This window comes from Diuraphis noxia, unplaced genomic scaffold (genome assembly GCF_037042655.1).
Source record: "Diuraphis noxia isolate RWA-SAM2 unplaced genomic scaffold, SU_Dnox_SAM2 contig0002, whole genome shotgun sequence".
Lineage (NCBI taxonomy): Eukaryota > Metazoa > Arthropoda > Insecta > Hemiptera > Aphididae > Diuraphis > Diuraphis noxia.
The window spans coordinates 25,063,107-25,085,712 of NW_028301712.1; the positions used below are offsets into that span (position 1 = coordinate 25,063,107).

Consider the following 22,606-nt stretch of genomic DNA (forward strand, 5'->3'; position numbering starts at 1 on the left):
ATTTTGTCCAACGCATATCGTAAATAAAACAATAGAAGGTAGACAAAAAAAAAAAAAAAATTTATTACTAATTATAATTATTATGGAAATCCAGTTCTTTGAATGTAGTTCACAATTTATATAAAAGGGTAAAGTAAATATAAATTTAATGGCTATGGTACTATGAACAACAGTAGGCTTAACGATGATAACCCTTTTATAAAAAGAGCTGGAAACATTTTGAGAACTAACTTGTTTTGTTATCAATCATATAAAAATACTTAAGCGTTGAATGAAGCTAAGAAATTAGTAACAACTGATTTCAATTTTGCATCAGTATCATCTGTGATTTTTCCTTCTTTTGCAATGCTTTCCAATAATGATTTCTCAGAGGTTCTAAAAATAAAATTAAGATTATGTAATTAATTGTTAATTGTATAGATTATAAGTATAAAAAGAATAGTACTTGATGTGCTGTAAAAATTCTTTTTCAAAAGTAGTGATTTTGGATGGTTCCATTTTATCAAGGAATCCTCGTACACCACAGTAGACAACAGCAACTTGTTCTTCAATGGCCATTGGCACTAAATTACAAATTTAAATTTTTAATAATTCAATCTCAAATTATCACCATACAACAAAAACAAAAAGGGATTACAAAATAATTCATCATAATTATGGATACTATAAATTGTATTTACTTACCATACTGTCCTTGTTTCAACAATTCAGTCAGACGAACACCACGGTTCAAAAGTTGTTGAGTAGCTGCATCCAAATCAGAACCAAATTGAGCAAAAGCTGCTACTTCACGATATTGAGCTAATTCCAATTTCATGGAACCAGCCACCTATAATTACAATAAAAGTTTATTTATGAATTCAAATTCGTAGAATGAATGAAAATTTCATCTATTACTTACTTGTTTCATGGCCTTAGTTTGGGCAGCAGAACCGACACGAGACACAGATAAACCTACGTTAATAGCTGGACGGACACCTTTATAAAACAATTCAGTTTCCAAGAAAATCTGTCCATCAGTGATGGAAATGACGTTAGTGGGAATGTATGCAGACACATCACCAGCTTGGGTTTCAATTACGGGCAATGCAGTCAAAGATCCACCACCTAAAGTTTCGCTCATCTTAGCTGCTCGTTCTAAAAGACGAGAGTGAAGGTAGAACACATCACCAGGGTAGGCCTCACGACCAGGTGGCCGTCTCAACAACAGGGACATCTAATAAAAGATAAAAATGTTATATATATATATAAATGAATTTTACTATTACAAAATTTGTATATACTTGACGGTAAGCAACAGCTTGTTTAGATAAATCATCATAGATGATAAGAGCGTGTTTGCCATTATCTCTGAAAAATTCACCCATGGCACATCCAGAGTAGGGAGCCAGATATTGCAGAGGAGCAGCGTCAGAAGCTGTAGCTGATACGATGATAGTATATTTGATTGCACCTATTAAGTTAAAATTTTAATAAACAAATTTTTGATTTAAAATTTTAGTAATAATAACAACACTATTCCTTAATAACATTTATACTAACCAGTGTCTGTCAATCTTTTTACGATTTGGGCAACAGTTGATCTTTTCTGTCCAATGGCAACATAAATACAGTACAGTTTCTTTTTTTCATCTTGGGCATCATTAAATCTCTTTTGATTAATAATAGTATCGATGGCCAAAGCAGTTTTACTAAATAATGTACGATTTATAAAATAAATAATACAGCTATAAAATTAATATTAAGATTTTACTGACCCAGTTTGTCTGTCTCCAATGATCAATTCTCTTTGTCCACGACCAATGGGTACAAGTGAGTCAACAGCCTTAATACCAGTCTGCATAGGTTCTCGTACAGACACACGAGGAATGATACCAGGGGCCTTGATACCCACACGGTACCTAAGCTTAGATGTCAATGGTCCTTTACCATCAATAGTATTACCTAAGGCATCAACCACACGTCCAAGAAGGTCTTCACCAACTGGTACATCCACAATAGCACCAGTACGTTTAACGACATCGCCTTCTTTAATTAGCTTGTCATTACCGAATACTACAACTCCAACATTGTCAGGTTCCAAGTTAAGGGCCATACCCTAATAATGAAAGAAATTAAATTAAAAATAAATAACTACTAACACAATTAAGGCACAAATTAAAGATATCTTAAAATCAGATAAAATAGTTATATTTTTTATGCAATAACATTACATCATTTAAAAAATCATATATTGAATAAAATATAACTTGAATCTTAAAAAGATACATGTATTCTAGAATTTGAATCACAAAATTTATTTAAAAATGTTGACTTTAATAAAACAAAATCAAACCTTTAATCCAGAGGAAAATTCCACCATCTCTTCTGCTTGTACATTTTTTAATCCATAAACTCGAGCAATACCATCACCAATACTTAGAACCCGGCCAGTTTCTTCTAAATCAGCCTAGATCAAACATTTTATATCAATAAATATTTCCATTTCTAGCATTTAATATAGATACTACACACTTTGGGTGGAGCTCCCAAAATTCTTTCTTCCAAAATGGAAGAAATTTCTGCAGCTCTTGCACTGCATGTTATATGTAATGACCGACTGATGAGTTTTGATGTGGTCCATGAAGCCTTGCTTATCTAAATAGAAACATAACAATTAAAATCTAAATTAAGAATATTAATTTTCAAGTAGGGACCAATAATTTTATTTACTATCATTAATATATATTTCAATGTTCTACAATAGCAAAATCTAAAACCTACCGAAGTCGATAACAATATGAAGTTACGCCTATTTGATGTGAGAATAAACTTTTAAATGCATAAAAGTTATAGATACTTAAATTACAATCAAAGGTCATAAGAAGGTTATATACATAAGTGTATATTATTTATAAATGTAGCAATTTACAAATAACAAAAAAAAAAAATGATATTATTAACCAAGTTCAATAAAATGTACATTATTAATTTATTAATATCGTTGAATGAAATTGAGTTAAGAAAATGTGATCGACGAAAATTAAGGATCACCACTACTGTCTAGTCGACCGGCATCGTAGACTACGTTTATGACAAATCCGTAGAGCAGTATTGATAAAATTAATATACTTTACCTGTGGTAATGTGTTGTTTAATTGTTTTCCGATTTTTGTGGCCAAACGAAGCGAAAGGTTAGCCATATTGATGATTTTTAAACGTGAACGTGTGTAACTAAATGGGTGTAAATTCTAGCACAAACGGGATGGTGATGAGAAAAGAAAATGGATGGTCGAAAATCGTTTGACCCCCCTATTCCACGGACAGCCAATCTATGTGAAACGCAATCTATAAAACATACGTTTTGTAGTGTGACCAACATAGGTGAATGAAAATCTTTTCGAATGAATTTTAGTAGAGCGCCAACCATAATTAATAATATAAGAGTACCTATATGGTAAAATTTATATTATATAATATAATAAATATAATATTATATATTATCGATGGCGCCAACGCCGCCAACCCAATCATAACCAAATGGAAATTGACGAACCAAAATTGTATAATTTCAACAACAAAATTCAAAATTTTAAATTGGAAATATTGGAATGCAAAACCGTAGCAGAGCCATGTTTAACGGAAGACAAGCGGGAGTAATATTATTCCCGGGGGAGCAGCAGCACATTTTATGGTGTTTGATGGGGCGGCAAATTTTTGAGGATCGACATTTTTATTTTTTTTTACTTTATTAATAAATACACAATCTATACGCAATAGGCATAATAAGAGTATGAGCTAATGACAATGACAATATAATGAAATTTTGAATGAAGAAGCCACCCACCGATGACACTTACGTCTTTAATTATTTTGTTTTAACTTTAATATTATTATTTTGAAGATCAACATAAAATAAAAAATATATAATTATAATTAATAATAATTGTTTTAAGGGCGCCAAGGGCAGAATATTTTAATTTGCTCCAGGGTGGCAATATAACTCAACTCGGCACTGGACCGTAATACTGTTTTTAAAAATTTTGATTTATATAAATCAAGCATTATATTTTAATTTATGTTTTAAACAGAAAATGGAAATAATACCAACAAAATTCTAAAAAAAAATATTTTATTTATTTATTTGAAAATATAACAATATATATTGCTACATTGGAAATGTAAATGTTTGCTGTAGTAGAGGGTTCAAAAGTAAATATTCACAGTATTTTTCATAAACATCTAGATTCTAAAAGAACATACCCAAAATATTATTTATGAGCAACAGAAAATAGAATTTTTACAAAATCATGAAAATTTACAGATTATTTTGAGTTAGAAATTCATAACCTATAATTTTTATTTATAATTATGATTCCTAAGTTTTTCTACCTTTTGAAAAATGTTTAGTGGAAAGTTCACTTTTTTGGATTGGATTTTTCATGTAAATTAACAATTATTTTATTTTATGAAGATAAATTAAAAATAAGTGCAAATGTTAATAAAACTCTACATTATAATAATTTATTAGCTAAGCCGCTAAGGTATTATAGTCAACCTATTTCAGAAGATATAATTGACAGGGCTTGAAATGAACACTTTGTTTGCTTATATTATGTTTTATTAAAGTTGATAAAGTATATACAAATTGAGAATAGTGAGTACAGACTAATATAAACAGAGTCTTTAATTACTTACGCTTGTGTGCAATTTTACTTGGATGATTTATATATATATATATATATATATATATATATATATATATATAGTTTCTTACTTGTACATAGTAGTAGTATTTGAAACAATGTTTTAGTATTCTGAATAACTATTAAGAATTATGTTTAAAATCAATTTATTTCTTTAAAAAAAATACTTATATATTTTTTTTTTATTTAACAAATCCGCCTCAACTACCGGGGTAATTGGTGTTTAAAAATATATATTATAGTTTATTTAAATTTTACAGAAGCTTATAAATTGCAGTAAAAAGTATTACCTTGTTTTACCGGAAGTTACAATATTAAATACATTTTTAAATTTTAAACCAAGTAGGTTATATTAATTTAGAATTAATAAATTTTTTAGGTTAACAGTAATTTGAAATTTTATCAAAGAAAAGTATCATAAATTTAATATTTTAAACAAGCATTTAATTCAAATATTTTTTAAAAGTTGTTTACCCAAGTAAAGCTGAGAAAATTAAAATCTGCAGAGCGAATGAATATAATTTAAAAGTAAAAATATTATCTAGTGGATGATATTAGTTATTTTTAAACACATTTTTTAGCTAGTGGCATTTTAAAATAGTAAATCCACTGATGCATATTAATATTCTAAATTAAAAACAAGTAAAATTATTTATTACCAAAACTAATTGTTTAACAAAAAAATAAAAACTGCTAAAATATTTTTGATTTTTGTTCATTTTTAACTCTATTTTCTTAGCTACTTAATTAGATTTTATACCATTTGAAATGGCTTTTGTTATATATTAGACAGGTTCCCCTTTATCAAGGAATTCATTTTATGTTACATTAAAGGAATTAATACAAGACAGGATTCCATGTCTGTTTAGGGTAAGTTTCACAGCAATTATATTTTATTTAAAGTAAATTTAATAAAAAGGTATTATTAATATTATTTACTAGTTCACTTTTGCTGAAACAACAACAAAAAAATAAACATTTATGTTGTTTGTAAAAACCTATATCTCTTCTTCTACGCAAAATCAATGTATGAATACTTTTTAGTTTCACTAACACCTCCCTTTCCATATGATTTTACAAAAATGCCAAGTACCTTCTGATCTGTTGATATTTATTAAAGAATTCAATAGCAAAGTTCACTTACTTAAAATCATTGATTGGTGTTATAATTATTTTTATACAGATAATAAATTAAATATATACTAATAAAAAAGATTGTAACTGTACTGTAAAAAAAATTATAATAATAATTAAAGAAATAATCGAGTTATTTTATTTCAAACAATATTGTAATAGGCTATTACCAAAAAATTCTTTCTCATTAATTTCCTTAAATATTACTTTTAATTGTAAACATTTTTTTTTTAGTTTTAAGAAGATTGTTCTTTTTCTTTTGCATCTTTTTCTTTCTTCTCTTTAGCTTTAGCTTCTGCTTTAGCTGCAGCAATTTCAGCTTCCATTTTCTCATATTCAGTAATAAGTTTCTCAACTTCATGTTTCTCAAGTATATTTGTGACGGTCTGATCACTTTCTCGTTTAAGAGTAGCCATTTCCACTAAAAAATTGTAAATCAATTATCAATTTTAATAGTTGTACGTTTTACATAAAATTAATATTTTTTTGAGTCATTAGTAATTTCTTATTGAATTTTAGGCAGTGTGAAGATTAAAAAAATATATTAATGTTATACAATTATGACTCATTAAAAGCTATAAAGATGTGTCCAAAAAGTTATATTATTTATTTAAATAATAAGTTATACACCAATATTTTTTTAATAATATAATTTTATTAATTTTGAATTTTAGATTCTTACAAAAGCAAAGTAAAAAATTGTATTTAAAATAGTTTATTTTTATTTTTTATTTTCATGTAGACAAAATACTTCAATCATCAAAATTTAATTTTCCACTGTGTCAGCGTACTATTATAGTAATATATCCAAACCATTTAAACACCCATAAATTTATTTCAATCAATCTGATAAAGGTAAATTAAAACTATTTTCTAATATTCTGTTACAGGTAAGTGATATAATATAACAGAGTATTATAAGTAAAACATTAAATATATGGGAAGCATCAGAATAGATTCATTAAAAAAACAATTTAAGTTTATTGCATTTATGTTAAGTGAGAAAGAATTAAGGTATTTTGTTCAGTTCTTTAAAAATATGGAGATTTTTTCAACTGCTGAGAATGAATAACTCAGTTATAATTATAATAGCATACCTTTATCAGCTGTAAGTTTTGTTGCATCCAAAGTTTTTGATAAAATTTTCACAGCCAATTTTTTTGCTTCATCTAAAGTCATTTGTCCTTCTTTATATTCAGTTTTCAATGATGCAATGGCAGCCTGTAATATAATTTGAACGATTAAATAACAATAAGTTGTTGAAATAAATATAAAATGTTTACTACGTACAGCACTGTTCGTTCCAATACAAGTTGCTTTCCAACCACAATAATTTCCACTAGGATCCGATTGATATAGTTGAAAGCCATAATGTGAATCCCAACCCATATATAATATTGATACACCAAATGGTCTTTTACCTATAGAATATTCCAATACAACTAGTATAAATTGTCATTTATATAGTTTTGAAATATATTACCTCCATATTGAGTATATGCTTGTTTTACATCACACAACCATGAAACAAGCTGTTCACACGGTATAGAATCTCCATACTGCATACGATAACGTTCTGAAATAGAACGTAATTCACTAACCAAGACATTGGCATCAGCAGTAATACCAGCTACACTGCAAACCATGTCACTGAAAAATATTCATTTTGAAAGTTAAGATTTTCTAGTTTCAAAATAAGTAGTTAAAAGCAGTTAAATTACTCATTTAATTTATAAATTTTTTCTGAGCCACAAGTCTCGTCAAGCAGTTTATTCACGTTCCGTTTTTCAGCTGCAAGGAGAACTCCATCATTTGTAAGAATGCCCAAACATGTACCAGCATGACTGATTGCTTCTATAGCATATTCCACTTGATATAATCGACCTGAAGTAAATAATATACATCATCAGTTCACAGATTCATTACTTACAAAAATTTTAAAAACTACTATTAATATTAGATATAACCTTCAGGAGAAAAAATAGTTGTTCTTGTATCATATCTTCGCGCCTAGAACAGAAGTTAAATATAAAAAGTTAATAATTTTATTAGGCATTTATTAATGTTATTAGATAATGAAAAATAAGTTAAGGAGATAGATTTTTGGTATGTAATAAATATATTTGTACATGTAATTACCATTTTAAATGTATTTGAAGGAAAACCAAAACAATTTTAATACACTAATAAAATATTTTTATAAATTTTGCAAATTAAAATAATGAAAACTACCTAATTCAGTAATTCTGAATTCATAATTTCATAATACTGTTGATAAACAATGACAATACTTTTAAATTGAAAATCCGGGATTTTTTAAGGTTAAATGAATAAGCGCTGTGTAATCTTATTGTTGTAGAACGTCTTTGAAATCGACTATTTTTCAATTATAAAACTAATAAATTATTCTATAACAAACGCCAAATATTATAATTCATTACTAGTTCAGTACATCAGTCCGTGTTTGATATAAGTTATCATATTTATAACAATTATTAGCTTCATCTATAATTATATTCTATGCTAATATGTAGCACAGAATAGATTAATAGTCCGTAGCAAGGACTCACTAAATATTTATTATCGTTATCTATAAACTTGTGTTCCGTGATCAGAGGTTTCTACACTGGTGTAGTGTTATAATAGTGTCAAGATTAGACGGTGTATCGTGTACACTGTACACGGTTTCAGTGATGGCGTGAATGCGTGATAATTAAAAGATGATATCCATTGATTTGTCCAGTATCCACTGGTCCGCACTCCACAATATTCTTCCAAATGGTTTTCCAAAAAAAAGAATTCATTGGGTCAAATATAATTTGAGCAAGAGTATGAAATAATTTTTTATGATCGACTGAAGTTCAAACTTTTACAACATTGGATATTCACTAGATTTCTTATGGAATGATTAAAATGATTTTTTTCAAAACCAAAGCCAAGTACAATGATTCAACCGCAAAATATTTAAAATAGTTTTCTTATAGACCAGCCCGGACTTGCCCGGTTCATTTATGTCTCAAGTGTGCGCTAGCCATGGCTGATTCATTGATTGCATATAATCAGGTTGATAATTAACTTAATAATATATAATATTTAAAATTATGCTATTACAACGTTTCTTCAGTTCCTGCAAGGAAACACATACAATTCTTCTACGATTAAAAACATGCGTTGCATCATATTCTACATTCCGGACTAATATTTGGATTGAATTGTCTGTAAGATCTAATCATTCAACACATTTTACCAACCAATCAACCAAAGCAAAACTATTTTATTTTATGCCCCACATAAAAAAATATCACAATATTATCATTAGTTATTAATGTACTCAAAGAAATCGGAATATCCAATCAAATTCATACATTCAACTACTCAAGTAAGAAGTAAAGAAATGAGTATAAAGTCAAAACACAATATCGAAAGAGAGAATAGATATATTAAAACTTTAAAGAACAAATACATTTTAATTAAGGCGATGTCGGAGAAATATTTGTTTTCTTTCTCAGACTAATAACCAACCCAACATTGATAAAACCCCTTTTCACCTAAAATTGTTTTTTTAGCATTTTGGGTAACCTTGAGTAAAATCACCTTCACCTTTTACATAATTTGTAGAGGATATTTTTGAGAGGATGACATATCGGTTTTGTATTTTCTTATTATTTGACTTTTTTATTCGACTTAAAAAAAAAAAATTGGAATTTTAAATAATGTTAAAATTGTTTTGAGGCGATTTTTAGACAAAGCCATAACTAAGTCAATAGGTATATCATCATTCCCTCAAAAATATTATTATCTATCGACTTTTTGATAGATATTTTTACCTTAAGATTATTAAACAATATCTTAAAAAAATGATTCTGTGCAAATGCATTTTGTATATTATGCGCGTGCAGAGGCGTACTCACAGCCCACAGGTGTTTTCAATTGGTGGGGGAGGGGGGGTTGAACATTTTGCTTTTTATCACTGGGACTTTGTCACCTTCTTTTTAAAAATTTTGATAGATTAACAACATTGATGTTTGATAGATATCTAATCTTACTTACCTTAATTACCTATCTAATCTTACAGTTCTTAACAGATAATGGATGCAATCGTTATATATTGCATGTTGACATACAATTTAAAATAGATAAATTTTGTTTATTTTTTCCCTTTAAGAAAAATTTTTTTTAGAAGTTGCTCCTGTGAGTTATATTATATATAAGCACGAACGCACAAGACTACATAGGTTAGTGAGGTCATGGGGAGGTTCGACCCCCCCCCTTGAGTACGCCCCTGTGCGCGTGGTTAGAAAACAAACAGTAATACCTAGAGTACGTTGACATCCTATTAAAAACAAACCGAAAAAGTTTCTCCTCTGTATTTAATATGTATAGTAGGTGTTACGCCCGAGTAGGCAACAAAATAACTAAAATTATTATTATTCTCTGTTTAAATATCTAATTTTTTCCAAATTTTAACTTATCTATTAACAAATAATATGTAAGTGTATACAATTTTTGGAATTATTGGTTATACAGCTACGTACTACTGTCTTTAAATAATTGGGTGAATATTATTGATTTATATTATTGTAGATTATAATAAAATATAGCCTCAGAACGATCTTCTTGATTTGTCGTAATTATAAGCTGATAATTGTAGATTTGCGGATACTTGAAATTTTCACCAAACGCTAATTTTATCATTTTAAAACTTTAAACACATAATACATTTTTCAAAAATATTTTGATTCAATTTAGACTATTTTTGTAAACATTTTCAACTTTCAATTTTGTTTAGGTTTTTCTTTATAATAAATGTCAATTAATCATTTTTTTTTTTTATAATTCTTTGTAATAGCAATTAAAAATATTAAGATACGCTCGATTTTGTTTCAAAATCATTTCAAAATCAAAATTTGCAAATTATTTTGTAGTTTAAAATTACAAAAATTTTAAATTTTAGAATCTGAGTGGAGCAATGAATGTATATATTTTATAATCTAAGCATGTTTTTTTATTAATGTATGTTATTACCTTTTGTGACAGACGACAGTAATATGACACGTGGAGTTGAAGCATTTTTAGGCATATACCTAGATTATTATGAGTTTGTTTTTACTAATATCGTTAAACAAATTTTTGATCGGACAAAAAACTCGTAAGTTCTTCATAAGTTGTTGTTTATGGAAATTAAAAAAAAAAGTTGAATGTAAATCCTCAATAATTCTTAAGAGTGTATGAATTTAAAATTTTTTAAAAAGCCATAGAATTCACGAAAATTTGCAAATTGTTTTAAGTAAGAAATTCATTAAAATTTTTCTTTTTATATCTAAGATTTGAAATTGTTCAAGATTTCCACGAGGAGGACGCAACTCCCACACGAGTTGTCTCTGTCTTACAAACGTAAACAACATAGCAAAAACTGTTTTAAGCGGGAATGAATCGAGAAGAGTACAGTCAACTCATAACTCATAAATTATAACTAATAAACAAAATATTCACATTATAAGAAAGAGAAGATGACGTACTTTGCAACATCGTTTTTATTTTTTTGTATTTGTGATATACAGATAACAAATGTTTTACGTTTGTAACTTTGTAAGACGGAGATAATACATGCGGTTGTTGCATTGTTTAAAGTTTGAAGTTAGACATTGGATATTCACCGTTAACAAATTCTCATACTACGATTTCCTTATCTTGATGATATTCAAAAAATAATAGATACTTCAACACTTGAAGGCCAAAAAGTTTGAAAAATTAATACAAGGTTTTTCATATAGTCATATATTATGAAAAAATTATTTTCACATTATTTGTTAATAGATAAGTTAAAATTTAAAAAAAAAACAAATATTTAAACAAAGAATAATTGTTATTTTGTTACTTACTTGGACCGTCACCTACCATTCAGCAGAGAAACTTTCCAGGTTTTTTTTTTAAAGATGTCAGTGTACTGTTGTATTGGTTGCACTACTGTTTATTCTCTCTCTGGAGTCTGGACCACACTTAACATATTATTATACAAAATGGATTTGCTCAGAATCATTGTTTTTATGCTTTTGAATTATCTTGAGGTAAAAATATCTAATAAAAAATCGATAGATATCAGGGCTGCAGGGCCGATCAATAGCGGTGTTCTTGGTAAAATAAAAATTTGCGCCTCCCTTCTTAAATTTTCTAATTTAATTATATCTAATTTTGCGCCCCCATTCCTACTCCATATTTTGCATAGACCTATTATACTAATAATATGTCTATATTATACTAATATTGTACTAATAACAGGTCTATGATATTTTGCGCCCCTGGGTGGCGCCCACCTTGCCAGGCCCTCAGCCCGGCCCTGATAGATAATAATATTTTTGAGGGAATAACTTATAGCTTTGTCTAAATATATTGTCTCAAAATTATTTAAACATTATTAACTTTTTTTTTTCAAATCAAATTTTAAGTCAAATAATAAGAAAATAAAAAACTTATATATATCATACCATCAAAAATATTATTCTTTATACATTTTTTAGTAGGTGAGTTTACTCTATCATGTTATTAAAAAAAACGGGTGGGAAAATTGGGAAATTTGGGGTGGAAAATTGTATGGTGTTTGATGGGACAAAGAATTTTTAAGGATCAACATAAAATAAGAAATATATAAGTATAGTTATAATTTTCTTAAGGCTGGCATATTTTATTTTGCTTCGTGGCGGCAACATAGTTTAATGCGGCACTACTTAGATGAAAGCGTTTCATTTATGTAGCTCGTGAGTCTGAGAGAGAAAACAAATATTACGCTGAAATTCTCTTAAGATGTTATGTCACTCATTAGGTAGTTAAAAATGTATATTGTATAGTACGTTTAAAATAATCAGTTTTAGGTATCCATTCATTTGTAACGTTTTGATTTCTTATAATTTTTAACAGGATACCTTTTCCGTATAACACTATTAAATGTCTAATCTACTGCAAAATTTCTACTTAGGTGTGTGTAAGTGGAGGAGGGAGGGGTTAAAGCAAAAATCAAGCTAAGGTTTTTTACAGTTTTCGTATGTAAATAATTTAAATAATATATTATTATACGACAACAAAGACAATGGATGGGGACGGGTTAAACACCCTAAGCCCGGCTGTCTATGAATGTCCTACGAGCTACGATAATACATCGTTATTCCTAATTGTAAGCATTATACATTTATTAACTAGTTTATATAGGTCTATGACCGTAACTCGTAAGTGAAACTTACTAACGTACACGATAATAATTCGGTGAAACGGGTGGGCACACCCGCCAGTACGCACACGACTGCCAAGCACGATCGGCGATTGTTCTGTAATCTGTGATAGTGTGATTGCACGTTTATGGAATGTCAAGTTGTTATCACACCGGAGTATCATCAAAACATAACATTTATTTATATAATATCGTCTACATTTTTTTCACATTGTTTAATTACATAAGAAGATTGGTTGAATCACTTGAAATTATTTGCTTACGCATAACATCATTGTAATGTCATAGTATTATATCGTTACATATCACACATAATATGCATAACGTATGCATTATATTATAATATTATATTATCGTAATAATATCGTACTTAATGTATAATCGTGATAAGGTCGAAGAAAAAAAGTGAAACCATCACAATGATATTATATTGTTGGAACGGCAAATGAGCAAACTATCAGGTAACGATTAACGTCGTCGCATTCTGAAATACTGCATACGGTCACACACGCGATGGGCGGTAAACGGCCTTCGAATCTTAATACAGCTCGCGTATTTTTCTGGTAAAAGAATTAAGTAAATATTAATCATTTGTATTCGGTCCGAAATGACGAATCGCAAATGTGCATCGCCGTCACATTCATCTGCTGACACGTGAATCGAGCGCACGCGACTTGTGCTTGTGCAGTGTGTTGTCGTGCGTCCGTGCGACGAAGACGATATCAGTGTGTCGATCGAGACGTAAAATTGGCGTCGGCGAGATGACCGAAAACGACAAGCGATCGTCGTCCTCGATGGTCATCGGATACTGGATGTCCGACAGAAAGAGCCAGAAACTTAATTGGACCGAGTTTGGAAAAGTGTGCAGGTTAGACGAGTTGTTTTTAAGTACATCTAAAGAAGATTTTTGTTTTTTTTTTTTTTAAATCAGGGTGTATCCCTAAATTAAAGGCACATTGCAAAAACATTTCGGCCCAAAAAATCTCTGTGATCCTTTTGGTGTATACATTTTTTTCTCGGGAATCTCAAAATTCTGAATTAATAGTAATAATCAAAAACTGAAGAAGCAGTTGTTGAATTATAATCATAAATAAAACTATATCCTCAATTGATCATAATATTATTTTTGCTATGTATTACCTATCATTATTAATTAATACCAATACCTTCCACATTTCAAAAAATGTTTAAGATAAATAATAGTTTCAGTACAATTAATTGTATTAAATTTTTACTTAAAATAAATAATAATATGCTCATAAGGGGTGTATAGATAGTACTGGCAGGATAGTCTTAGATAAAATATGTAATCTATATAACTATTCTGGAAGGGTTGAGGCAATACATTGTTTTTATGCATTTACTATCAAATACATTAATCACTAAGATAATCTTAAAATTTATATAGTAAATGCTTATAACTTATTATCACTGCATCATATAAAAAAATAATATTATTAACAAATTTTCAATAATATGCTAGTATTTGGTGCTTACTACTTGCATCCAAAATTATAATGAGTAGCCCTCGAGGCAGCCCTATAAGTTGTTAAGCCATTAAATAGATTACTGTGTAGAAAAGTAAAGTAGTATTTCATTTTACATTATAGAATTATTTTATTATGTTTCGTTTCATTTTCTCAAGTTCAACTTAAACATTTATATGGAAAATAGAAGTACATTTTATTACAAATAATCATCTTAAGTTTTTTTATGTTGATCTCTTTGTTTGCTATACATATATTTAATATGTTTGATGTATATTTTAATATGTGTTAATTATCTTTAGATGTATTTGCCACATGTCTATATTAAAAAGTATTAAATAAGTAAATGTAAAAATTGGGGTAAAAATAAACTAGTGACACAATACCTATATAATTTTAAACTTTGACTTGAAAAATATTTTTAATAAAGGATATAGGTTTATGTTACTTCTTATGCTATACTTAGAATAAGACATTTTAATAGACACTGTGAATTAATATGAAAATTCTAAATGAGTCTAAATGATTCTAAAGTAGTGTCAAATTTTATTTTTATCAATTTTATTGCAACTGGTTAGTCAAACCACAGAATAGAATAAACTACACTACAACTGTTTAAATTTTACTAGTCAACATTTACTTATCTTGTATTTTATTATATTTTATCTCAGTATTAGTGTACATATAGTTTTAAATAGTGTATTCTATATTTATACATCATAAACAATTGACCAGTTATACTGAACTTCTAATGCTGAATTAAGGCTAAATGAAAATATAACAGCCACAAGATTGTATTTGACTTTGTGTTACAAAAAAAAAAAATGAAAGAAAACAAAATATTGATAATCTCGTTGATAACACAGTGCATAGTTGTTAATTACATGCAATATGATTAGTGTCATTTATTTCCATATGCAAAAAAAAAGATTCATCTTTGAAAATATATAAATATTGTTTTAACTATATTATAAATAAGTGTGAATTTATCTTTTGTTTTTCATTCAGTAATCATGTATATTTTATGACCTAGCCTACATAATACATAATATAACATAGGTTAGTTACTAGTGCCATAGATCTATAAACTTAGCTCTTAATTTATAAGTCGAGTTTATGTTGTATAAGTAGTCTTAAATTAACTTTGTTTATAGTTATTATTTATTAGTATGGGTTGGATTTAAATGTATTTACGCTTAAATTTACATATTTTTTTTGGAATGTCTTTCTTGAAACTTTCCAAGCTACAATTAATATGTTTCAATTACTTCATGTGGTAACCACAACCTTTTTTTTTTTGTTCATTTTATTCTTTTTGAGGCATTTTTGAAGTTTTACACATTTTTAAAGACATGCTTGACCTATTCTCATAAATATTGGTATGACTAAATAAAATTGATTTTTTTGAAATATAAACAAAGTACTATTTAATTTTTTATTTTGAACTATATAACATCAGGTAATCTCGTTTTAAATTAGATAAGGCTAAAATTTATCTTTATGTCATTTCAATCAATTAGCTGATTAATTGAATACAACTGAGTATTTTATTGTCGAGCAATATTATATCTGTGGTGTGTGTGTCGTGTGATGCTTTTAATCACATTTATTGATATTTTTATGGCATTTAAATCTGAAACCCTAGGTATTGGTTATTACTATTTTCTTAATTATTTAACATTAATTTCTCAAAAGTTATACAAAATATTATCTTACTTTGTGCCGTGGAATAACATATCAGTTACATTGTAGAATAGATAATAATATTTGTTACAATAATTTGATGATAATGTTTTTCTGTATAAATACAAACTGTCTTGTTAATCAAAGTCTTACGAGGAATTATTTATATTATTTATATTTAAAAAAAAATAAGCAATAGGTAACCAACAAATGCTCATTAATAAATTTATGTTATTCTAAACCAGATAAATTTTAACAATTGACTGATTTTTTTTGTGATTAGTAAACCAACAAACTTGTAAGTACCTACAGTACATTTTTAAGGTAATTGTTTAGTCTCCTTACTAGTTACTGTAAATATAAATTATCAAAAAAGATTTTTGATAAAAGTTGACCGTTTAGAAACTATAATAACAAAATTAAATCTAAATAATTTAACTATATTAAAATAGATTTAGGTAGTTAAGTTATCTTAAGTAGATAAAAAAAAAATTTTGTTATGGGTATTTGATTATTGTTTTGATATACTGTTGCTAATTTTAATTCATCAATGTTTTAATCAAAACAATTGTGAAATACATTTTAAGTACCTAATGTTAAAATTAACAAAATATTAAAGTACTTATTGATTAATTTAATTTTCATTTTAAATAAATCTTAAATAGGTTTTAAATATTTTAATGTATACTATAAATAATGTGAATAAAATTATTTAAATACAGAAACAAAAATAATTAATTTAATACCTACCTATAATAATGTATCTATTTTTTGGTCTATGACTTTCAATACCTATTTAAAAACAATAAATTACTTATTATACTTGCATACTTTGTTTTGTAGATAATTATTAATTTTTTAGGAAAATATGTAAGTTAGTTCATTTAATTGAATTGAAATATTTCATATTATATTTATTTCCCTTTTCAAAGCAATAAAATATATTTTTGTTTTAAGATTCACAAATTTTTTCGTTAACATTAAATTATTTGTCGCATTTATAATAAAATATTTGAATAGCTTAACAGATATATGTGGGTATATTTATTTAAATAAAATTATGGTTATGATTTTAATTTGTAATTATTATAATATGATTAAACTTAATGAAAATCATTATTTCCAACAAATAAATTTTTATTTTTGTTGAATTAAATTGTGTATGAAATTAATTTTCAAGTCAATGTTAATTAGATATTTATATCAGTTTAAATAATATTAATTAATTTTTTTTATTTAATAAAATAAGACATTTCTAGCCAATGTTTAATAGAAAACAATATTAGGTTTGTGGCTGTTTTACAAGGATAATCATAAATATAAATATATGAATAGATGTATGTATAGATAAGTAAACTAAATAATTATATGATTACAAATAACTAATGAAAAGTTATATAACAACAATGTTAATTAATAATAAATATTTTTATTTTTTGCAGGCAGCACGGATATGAATTAGTGAAAGTAAGTCATTTTATCATAATTTTAACTTATAATTTAAGTTAAAGAATAACTAAACTAATTCATAGTTAGACAAAACTACAACAATTTATGTGAGTATGAATGTATTTTAATATCATAGAATCTATTGCTAAATAGAACAAATTAACAAGTATCAGTTTTTAATTATTTTCATATTGTGATTTGTGATGAAATATTCACAATGACAATTAGTACTTGTCTTATTTAAAGTTTAAATCCAAGTTGAAGAATATTTTTATTGAAAAATTTAATGTAAGATCACTTTTGAGAATTTATGGTAAATTAAATGAAAAATGGAAAAAAATGCATTCTTACACTGTACACTCTGACAATAATAATGGTAGTAGTAGTAGCACAGATTATATAAAATTATATAATCTGTGGTAGTAGTAGTAGTATAGTAATAATAATAATATTGATTAATATGATTTATTTAATTTTTCAATCTTCTACCAATATCCATTTAAAACTTCAAAGATATTAAAATTTTGTAATAATTAAATATATTATTTTGTTTCAAAGTTGGACCTAGACAAACCATTAGAAAATCAAGGGCCATTTGCAGTAATTTTACATAAACTTACTGAAATAATTGCCAGAAATGATGAAAAGGTATGTTTGTACTTTGTATTTATATTATGTTTTTATATTTTATAAATAATTTTATTTCATTTTTAGGCAATTCAAATCATAGATAGAATCGAACAGTATATAAAGGATCATCCAGAAGTATTAATCATTGATCCATTGGATAGTGTTCGTACCCTCCTTGATCGTTACAAAACATATAATGTTGTGTTGAACACCACCTTGAACAATATTGGTACACCAATATACAATTATTATTGTAACTAGGTATTTTAAGTTGTCTAAATTATTTTGGTTCTCTCACACTAAATAGGACCTTGACCTGGGGCTTATATGGTATTGTAAAAAAATATAAAGAATATAAGTAGTAATGACATTTTAAGAGGTTTGTTTCATGGTATATTTAAGTGTTGGCACTTTATTCGTCTAAAGTGGTACTTAATACAATTTAAAAGTATAGTTATATTTATATATTTTTATCATAGGTTTGATGCTACCTATTATTTTGTTTTGCTTGGGAAATAGATTTATATTGAAGTGTTCTTCATATTCATTATTTCCCATTACAATTACATTTGCCACTTAAGCATATGTTTTTGTACAGTGTGGTTGACTCTATGTAATACTGATTTCATTGAAACAAGGGTGATTTAATGTCCCTTAACTTTTTAGACCTATGTTTGATTAGTGAATCAAATTACATAAATCAAATAATTATTTATTTATTTTTATTTAAGTAAACTTATATCAATAAGAAACCATAAGTTACCTATTGCATGTTGCATGAAAATTAAAGCGTAAATAATGCAAATAATCTAATTAAACACAGATGATTAAGTTAATTTTTATTTTTATTTCATGTTGGCACTTGTGCAATTGTCAATTTACTGATATTATAGTTGAGCCAATGTCTCATATGCAGATTTATTAGTGGTGATTTAAAATGATGCCAAAATCATTTGGCTAATTGCCATGTTATGTTTAGTTCTAAACTTTATACTTAGACAATCACGCTAAAATTATCCATAGTTATATTATAAATCTTTTTATTAAAAACTTAAATTAATAATTTATATTGTAATTTTCCTGCTTAGCTGTTTGATTTTTTATTTATACCAATTTTTGGATAGTAAAATCATTTAGTGTTATTGTAATGATAGTACATTAAAGGTCCACTCAAACCAAAGCGGTAACTTCAGTGGTATTTATCCTTTTTAAATACCTCTTGTTCTAACCTGACCGGAGTGAAATATTTCACCAAAAATTAGTAGTCGAACTTGTGACACCCATGCGCGTACATGTATTTTATTTATTATTATTAAAATTTTAAAGTACGCTTACACCATTCATTTTAACACTTATTTCATGATCCCAAATATAATCTTTTTTCCTCGTATCCTTGAATTCTGGAAGTGTCATATTATATATGATGGGATGTTCTTTAACAATAGCTATTTTAACTGCTCAACTTTATTGGTCATTTTTATTGTAAATTATTTAAAATAATAAATTTTAAGCAAGAAAATCGATCATAAATTCAAACACCACAACGTTAGATTCAACTGCAAAGTGTATGATTATGATGGATAGATATGTGTTTGAATATAAAGTCAAAATATATCATACAATGTAATGATAAGCTTTCTATAAATATTAATATAATATTAATAATAAAATGTAGATAACTCATAGTTGGGAATTTACAACTCATTGTTGTAGCGGTGCAAAAGATATAGTGTCTGCAGCGAAAAACAAAAATATTGTGCTCAATCTTGTGATAACATTTAAACCGTGGTATTAATTTTGCGATTATGAGTGTGTTCGTATTAAAACGTATGGACATTAAATTTTGCTACCGCTTCAGTTTGAGCGGACCTAAATAAAGGTATTTAATGTATTGAGTTTATCATTAAAATGTTATTTATATCGTTTTGTTTATTAAAATAACTAAACACTTGACTTGGTGACATAAATATGGTTAAATAATTAACACTTTTTCCCAATTAGTTAAGTAAACATAAAATTATTCTTAATCAATTTATACAACACTTAGGTATAAAATTATAAATTATAATTAATACCTAATGTTTCCCAGTCAAGGCCCAATTTTTGTTCAAAATGTTATTTTAGGTTAAACTATTCGAAAACATAAATATACATTTTTCTTTCAGGATTTTGTAAACAATTTTTTTAAATTGTAATTATTTTTTCTATTATATATGTTAGATGTTTTTACACCAACATTTGTAGAAATCCTGTCAACCAATGTGAAAGATAATATTAAGAAACTAAAAAATGCCGGAGTTACTTTTCCATTTAGTAAGTTATTAGTTATTATATTAATTAATGTCTGAAAAAAGTGCACTAATGCCTTGACTTATTTTAGTTTGTAAGCCATTTGTAGCTCAAGGAACAAATTATTGTCATCAGGTAAATCATAAAAAAAAACAGAAACAGTCAAGCTTAGACATATTCGTAATTATATTATTGAAGTGTATAACTTATTTTTTAGATGTCTGTAATTTTTAATGAAAGAGGTGTTGCTGATTGTAAGCCTCCATGTGTTGCTCAATCATTCATTAATCACAATGCAATTTTGTATAAATTGTATGTTGTTGGAGATCATTATCAAATGGTTGAGAGACCATCATTGAAAAATTTTTATGCCTCGAATGGTAAAGTGTTTGTTTGAAACCAGTGTCTAATTTTGACTTAAATAATTTATTGATTCCTAGATGACCGAGATACAATTACTTTTGACAGTCACTCTGTGTCTAAATCTGATTCAAGTAGCGAACTTAGTGTTCTTGACCCTTCTGAAAGTGCCAAAGGATCTTCCATAGATCCAATAAAATTGCATTCTATTGTCAAAACTCTGGGAAATCATCTAAACATGTCTCTATATGGTGTTGATGTTGTTGTTGAAAATGATACCAATCGGCATGCGATTATTGATATAAATGCCTATCCTGGTAAAAGTGTTATTGTTAATTTTTAAAATTTTAATAAAAACTAATAATACGCTTCCACAGGTTATGATGGATTTCCAGACTTTTTTGGAAAACTTATAGACTGCGTTATGTCACGGCGGGCTCAATCTATATGCTCCAAAGCATATTTTGAAGACTCTGGGTTTGATACTAGTGATTCAAGTGATGAAAAAAAATCTCGCGCCAAGCTAAATTCAATTAATTAATATAATTAAAACTGATCAATTAATCTTTGCCTAAAAATCGTATACTTGTTTTTTGTGTATACATTTTTATATTTTGTCAATCTGATTTTTTTAATCTATTTGATAAGTAAAATGTATTGTTATTACTTCTATGATATGTGCTAGTTTTCTAAGTGTTTTTAAATTATTGTTTTACAATCTTAACTGTTCATGTTGCAGAACACCAAGATTATAAAAATCACGCTATAAATAATTGATGAAAAAAATAATATTTTTATACATATATATTTATAATAAAATAATACAAATTAAGTATGTTTTCCAGTTTATATATATTTTTCAAACAATTTTCTGATTATGTATTTATTCTATGAGTAATATAATTGCTTGCTGACTTTTAAGGCATTTTTACTATAAATTACTATAGTATTCATTGCTGTTGTAATATATAATATCAATTTTATTTTGATAATATATTAAATCACTTGTTAACATTTTTATCCGTAACTGTCAATTAATTATTGTTTAAATTTAAAATTTGAATTTACTATGTAATAACTAATAACTAATAAGGCGGTTGAATAGGTTCTTGACATTGTCGAATTATTTTTGAAAAATTGAATTTAAGGAAATAAATATATACTCATCATAATATATATGTTAAATGCTTAAAATCTTAATAGTGTATTCACTATTTATAACTATTCTCAATTGTTTATTTATGTATTGTTACACAATTAAAACGGTAAAGGTGTGCATTTAAAATTTCTTAGGTTAATTATTTTTTCCTTTTCTTTATTCTTATATTTAATAACTAATTTATATTTTTAATATTACTCATGTGCATGTCAGGTATTACATCATTCACAATTTATCTATTGATAAAGGATATAAAAATAATAAAATAATTTGGTCATATGGGTTGGTATATGGTGTGTATTTTTTGAGTATATTATGAGACAATTAAATATGGCTTACGAGAACTATTGTTCAAAGTATAACATCCGACTGGAAATTATAAATTTACGTAATCTTTAAATCAATTTTGTGTTACTTATATAATGCCGTGTCCTACGTGAATCCGATGCGACGAAAAACAAAACAGTTTGTATTTTGTCGCATCGGACGCATCGTATTGCGACAGAAC

The 22,606-nt window shown here is 26.8% G+C and overlaps 3 protein-coding genes and 1 long non-coding RNA gene across 5 annotated transcripts; 2 read left to right on the forward strand and 2 right to left on the reverse strand.

Moving 5' to 3' along the window:
* Positions 1 to 39: 39 nt before the first annotated feature.
* blw (ATP synthase subunit alpha blw, mitochondrial) lies at positions 40 to 3,283 on the reverse strand. The gene is made up of 10 exons (XM_015510518.2): positions 3,117 to 3,283; positions 2,515 to 2,637; positions 2,336 to 2,449; positions 1,758 to 2,098; positions 1,543 to 1,691; positions 1,284 to 1,453; positions 902 to 1,216; positions 685 to 829; positions 446 to 563; positions 40 to 375 (listed from the first exon to the last, which is right to left on the reverse strand). The coding sequence occupies exons 1-10, from the start codon at positions 3,180 to 3,182 to the stop codon at positions 261 to 263; spliced, it is 1,656 nt and encodes a 551-aa protein (XP_015366004.1). The 5' UTR covers positions 3,183 to 3,283; the 3' UTR covers positions 40 to 260.
* A 2,492-nt stretch (positions 3,284 to 5,775) lies between these two features.
* On the reverse strand, positions 5,776 to 13,171 carry LOC107163210 (proteasome subunit alpha type-4-like; the record flags this gene model as incomplete). Its single annotated transcript, XM_089218345.1, has 7 exons — positions 5,776 to 6,240; positions 6,917 to 7,040; positions 7,110 to 7,240; positions 7,303 to 7,469; positions 7,541 to 7,703; positions 7,787 to 7,829; positions 13,055 to 13,171. Coding segments are annotated over 7 exons (930 nt in total), but the record flags the coding sequence as incomplete, so codon positions are not given.
* Positions 13,164 to 22,111, forward strand: LOC107163234 (inositol-tetrakisphosphate 1-kinase-like). 2 transcript variants are annotated; one of them, XM_015510542.2, is made up of 9 exons: positions 13,164 to 13,909; positions 17,654 to 17,678; positions 18,219 to 18,308; positions 18,375 to 18,519; positions 20,511 to 20,603; positions 20,671 to 20,714; positions 20,797 to 20,959; positions 21,020 to 21,256; positions 21,317 to 22,111. In XM_015510542.2, exons 1-9 carry the CDS (start codon positions 13,803 to 13,805, stop codon positions 21,478 to 21,480), a joined length of 1,068 nt encoding a protein of 355 aa, XP_015366028.1. In that variant the 5' UTR covers positions 13,164 to 13,802; the 3' UTR covers positions 21,481 to 22,111. The 2 variants fall into 2 exon arrangements, with proteins under 2 accessions (XP_015366028.1, XP_089075956.1); XM_089219830.1 differs by lacking the exon at positions 13,164 to 13,909 and adding an exon at positions 17,531 to 17,548.
* LOC149058254 (uncharacterized) lies at positions 13,916 to 17,250 on the forward strand. Its single transcript, XR_016190315.1, has 4 exons — positions 13,916 to 15,587; positions 16,495 to 16,509; positions 17,055 to 17,081; positions 17,232 to 17,250. It is a non-coding gene; the product is annotated as an uncharacterized LOC149058254 (long non-coding RNA).
* Positions 22,112 to 22,606: the final 495 nt, after the last annotated feature.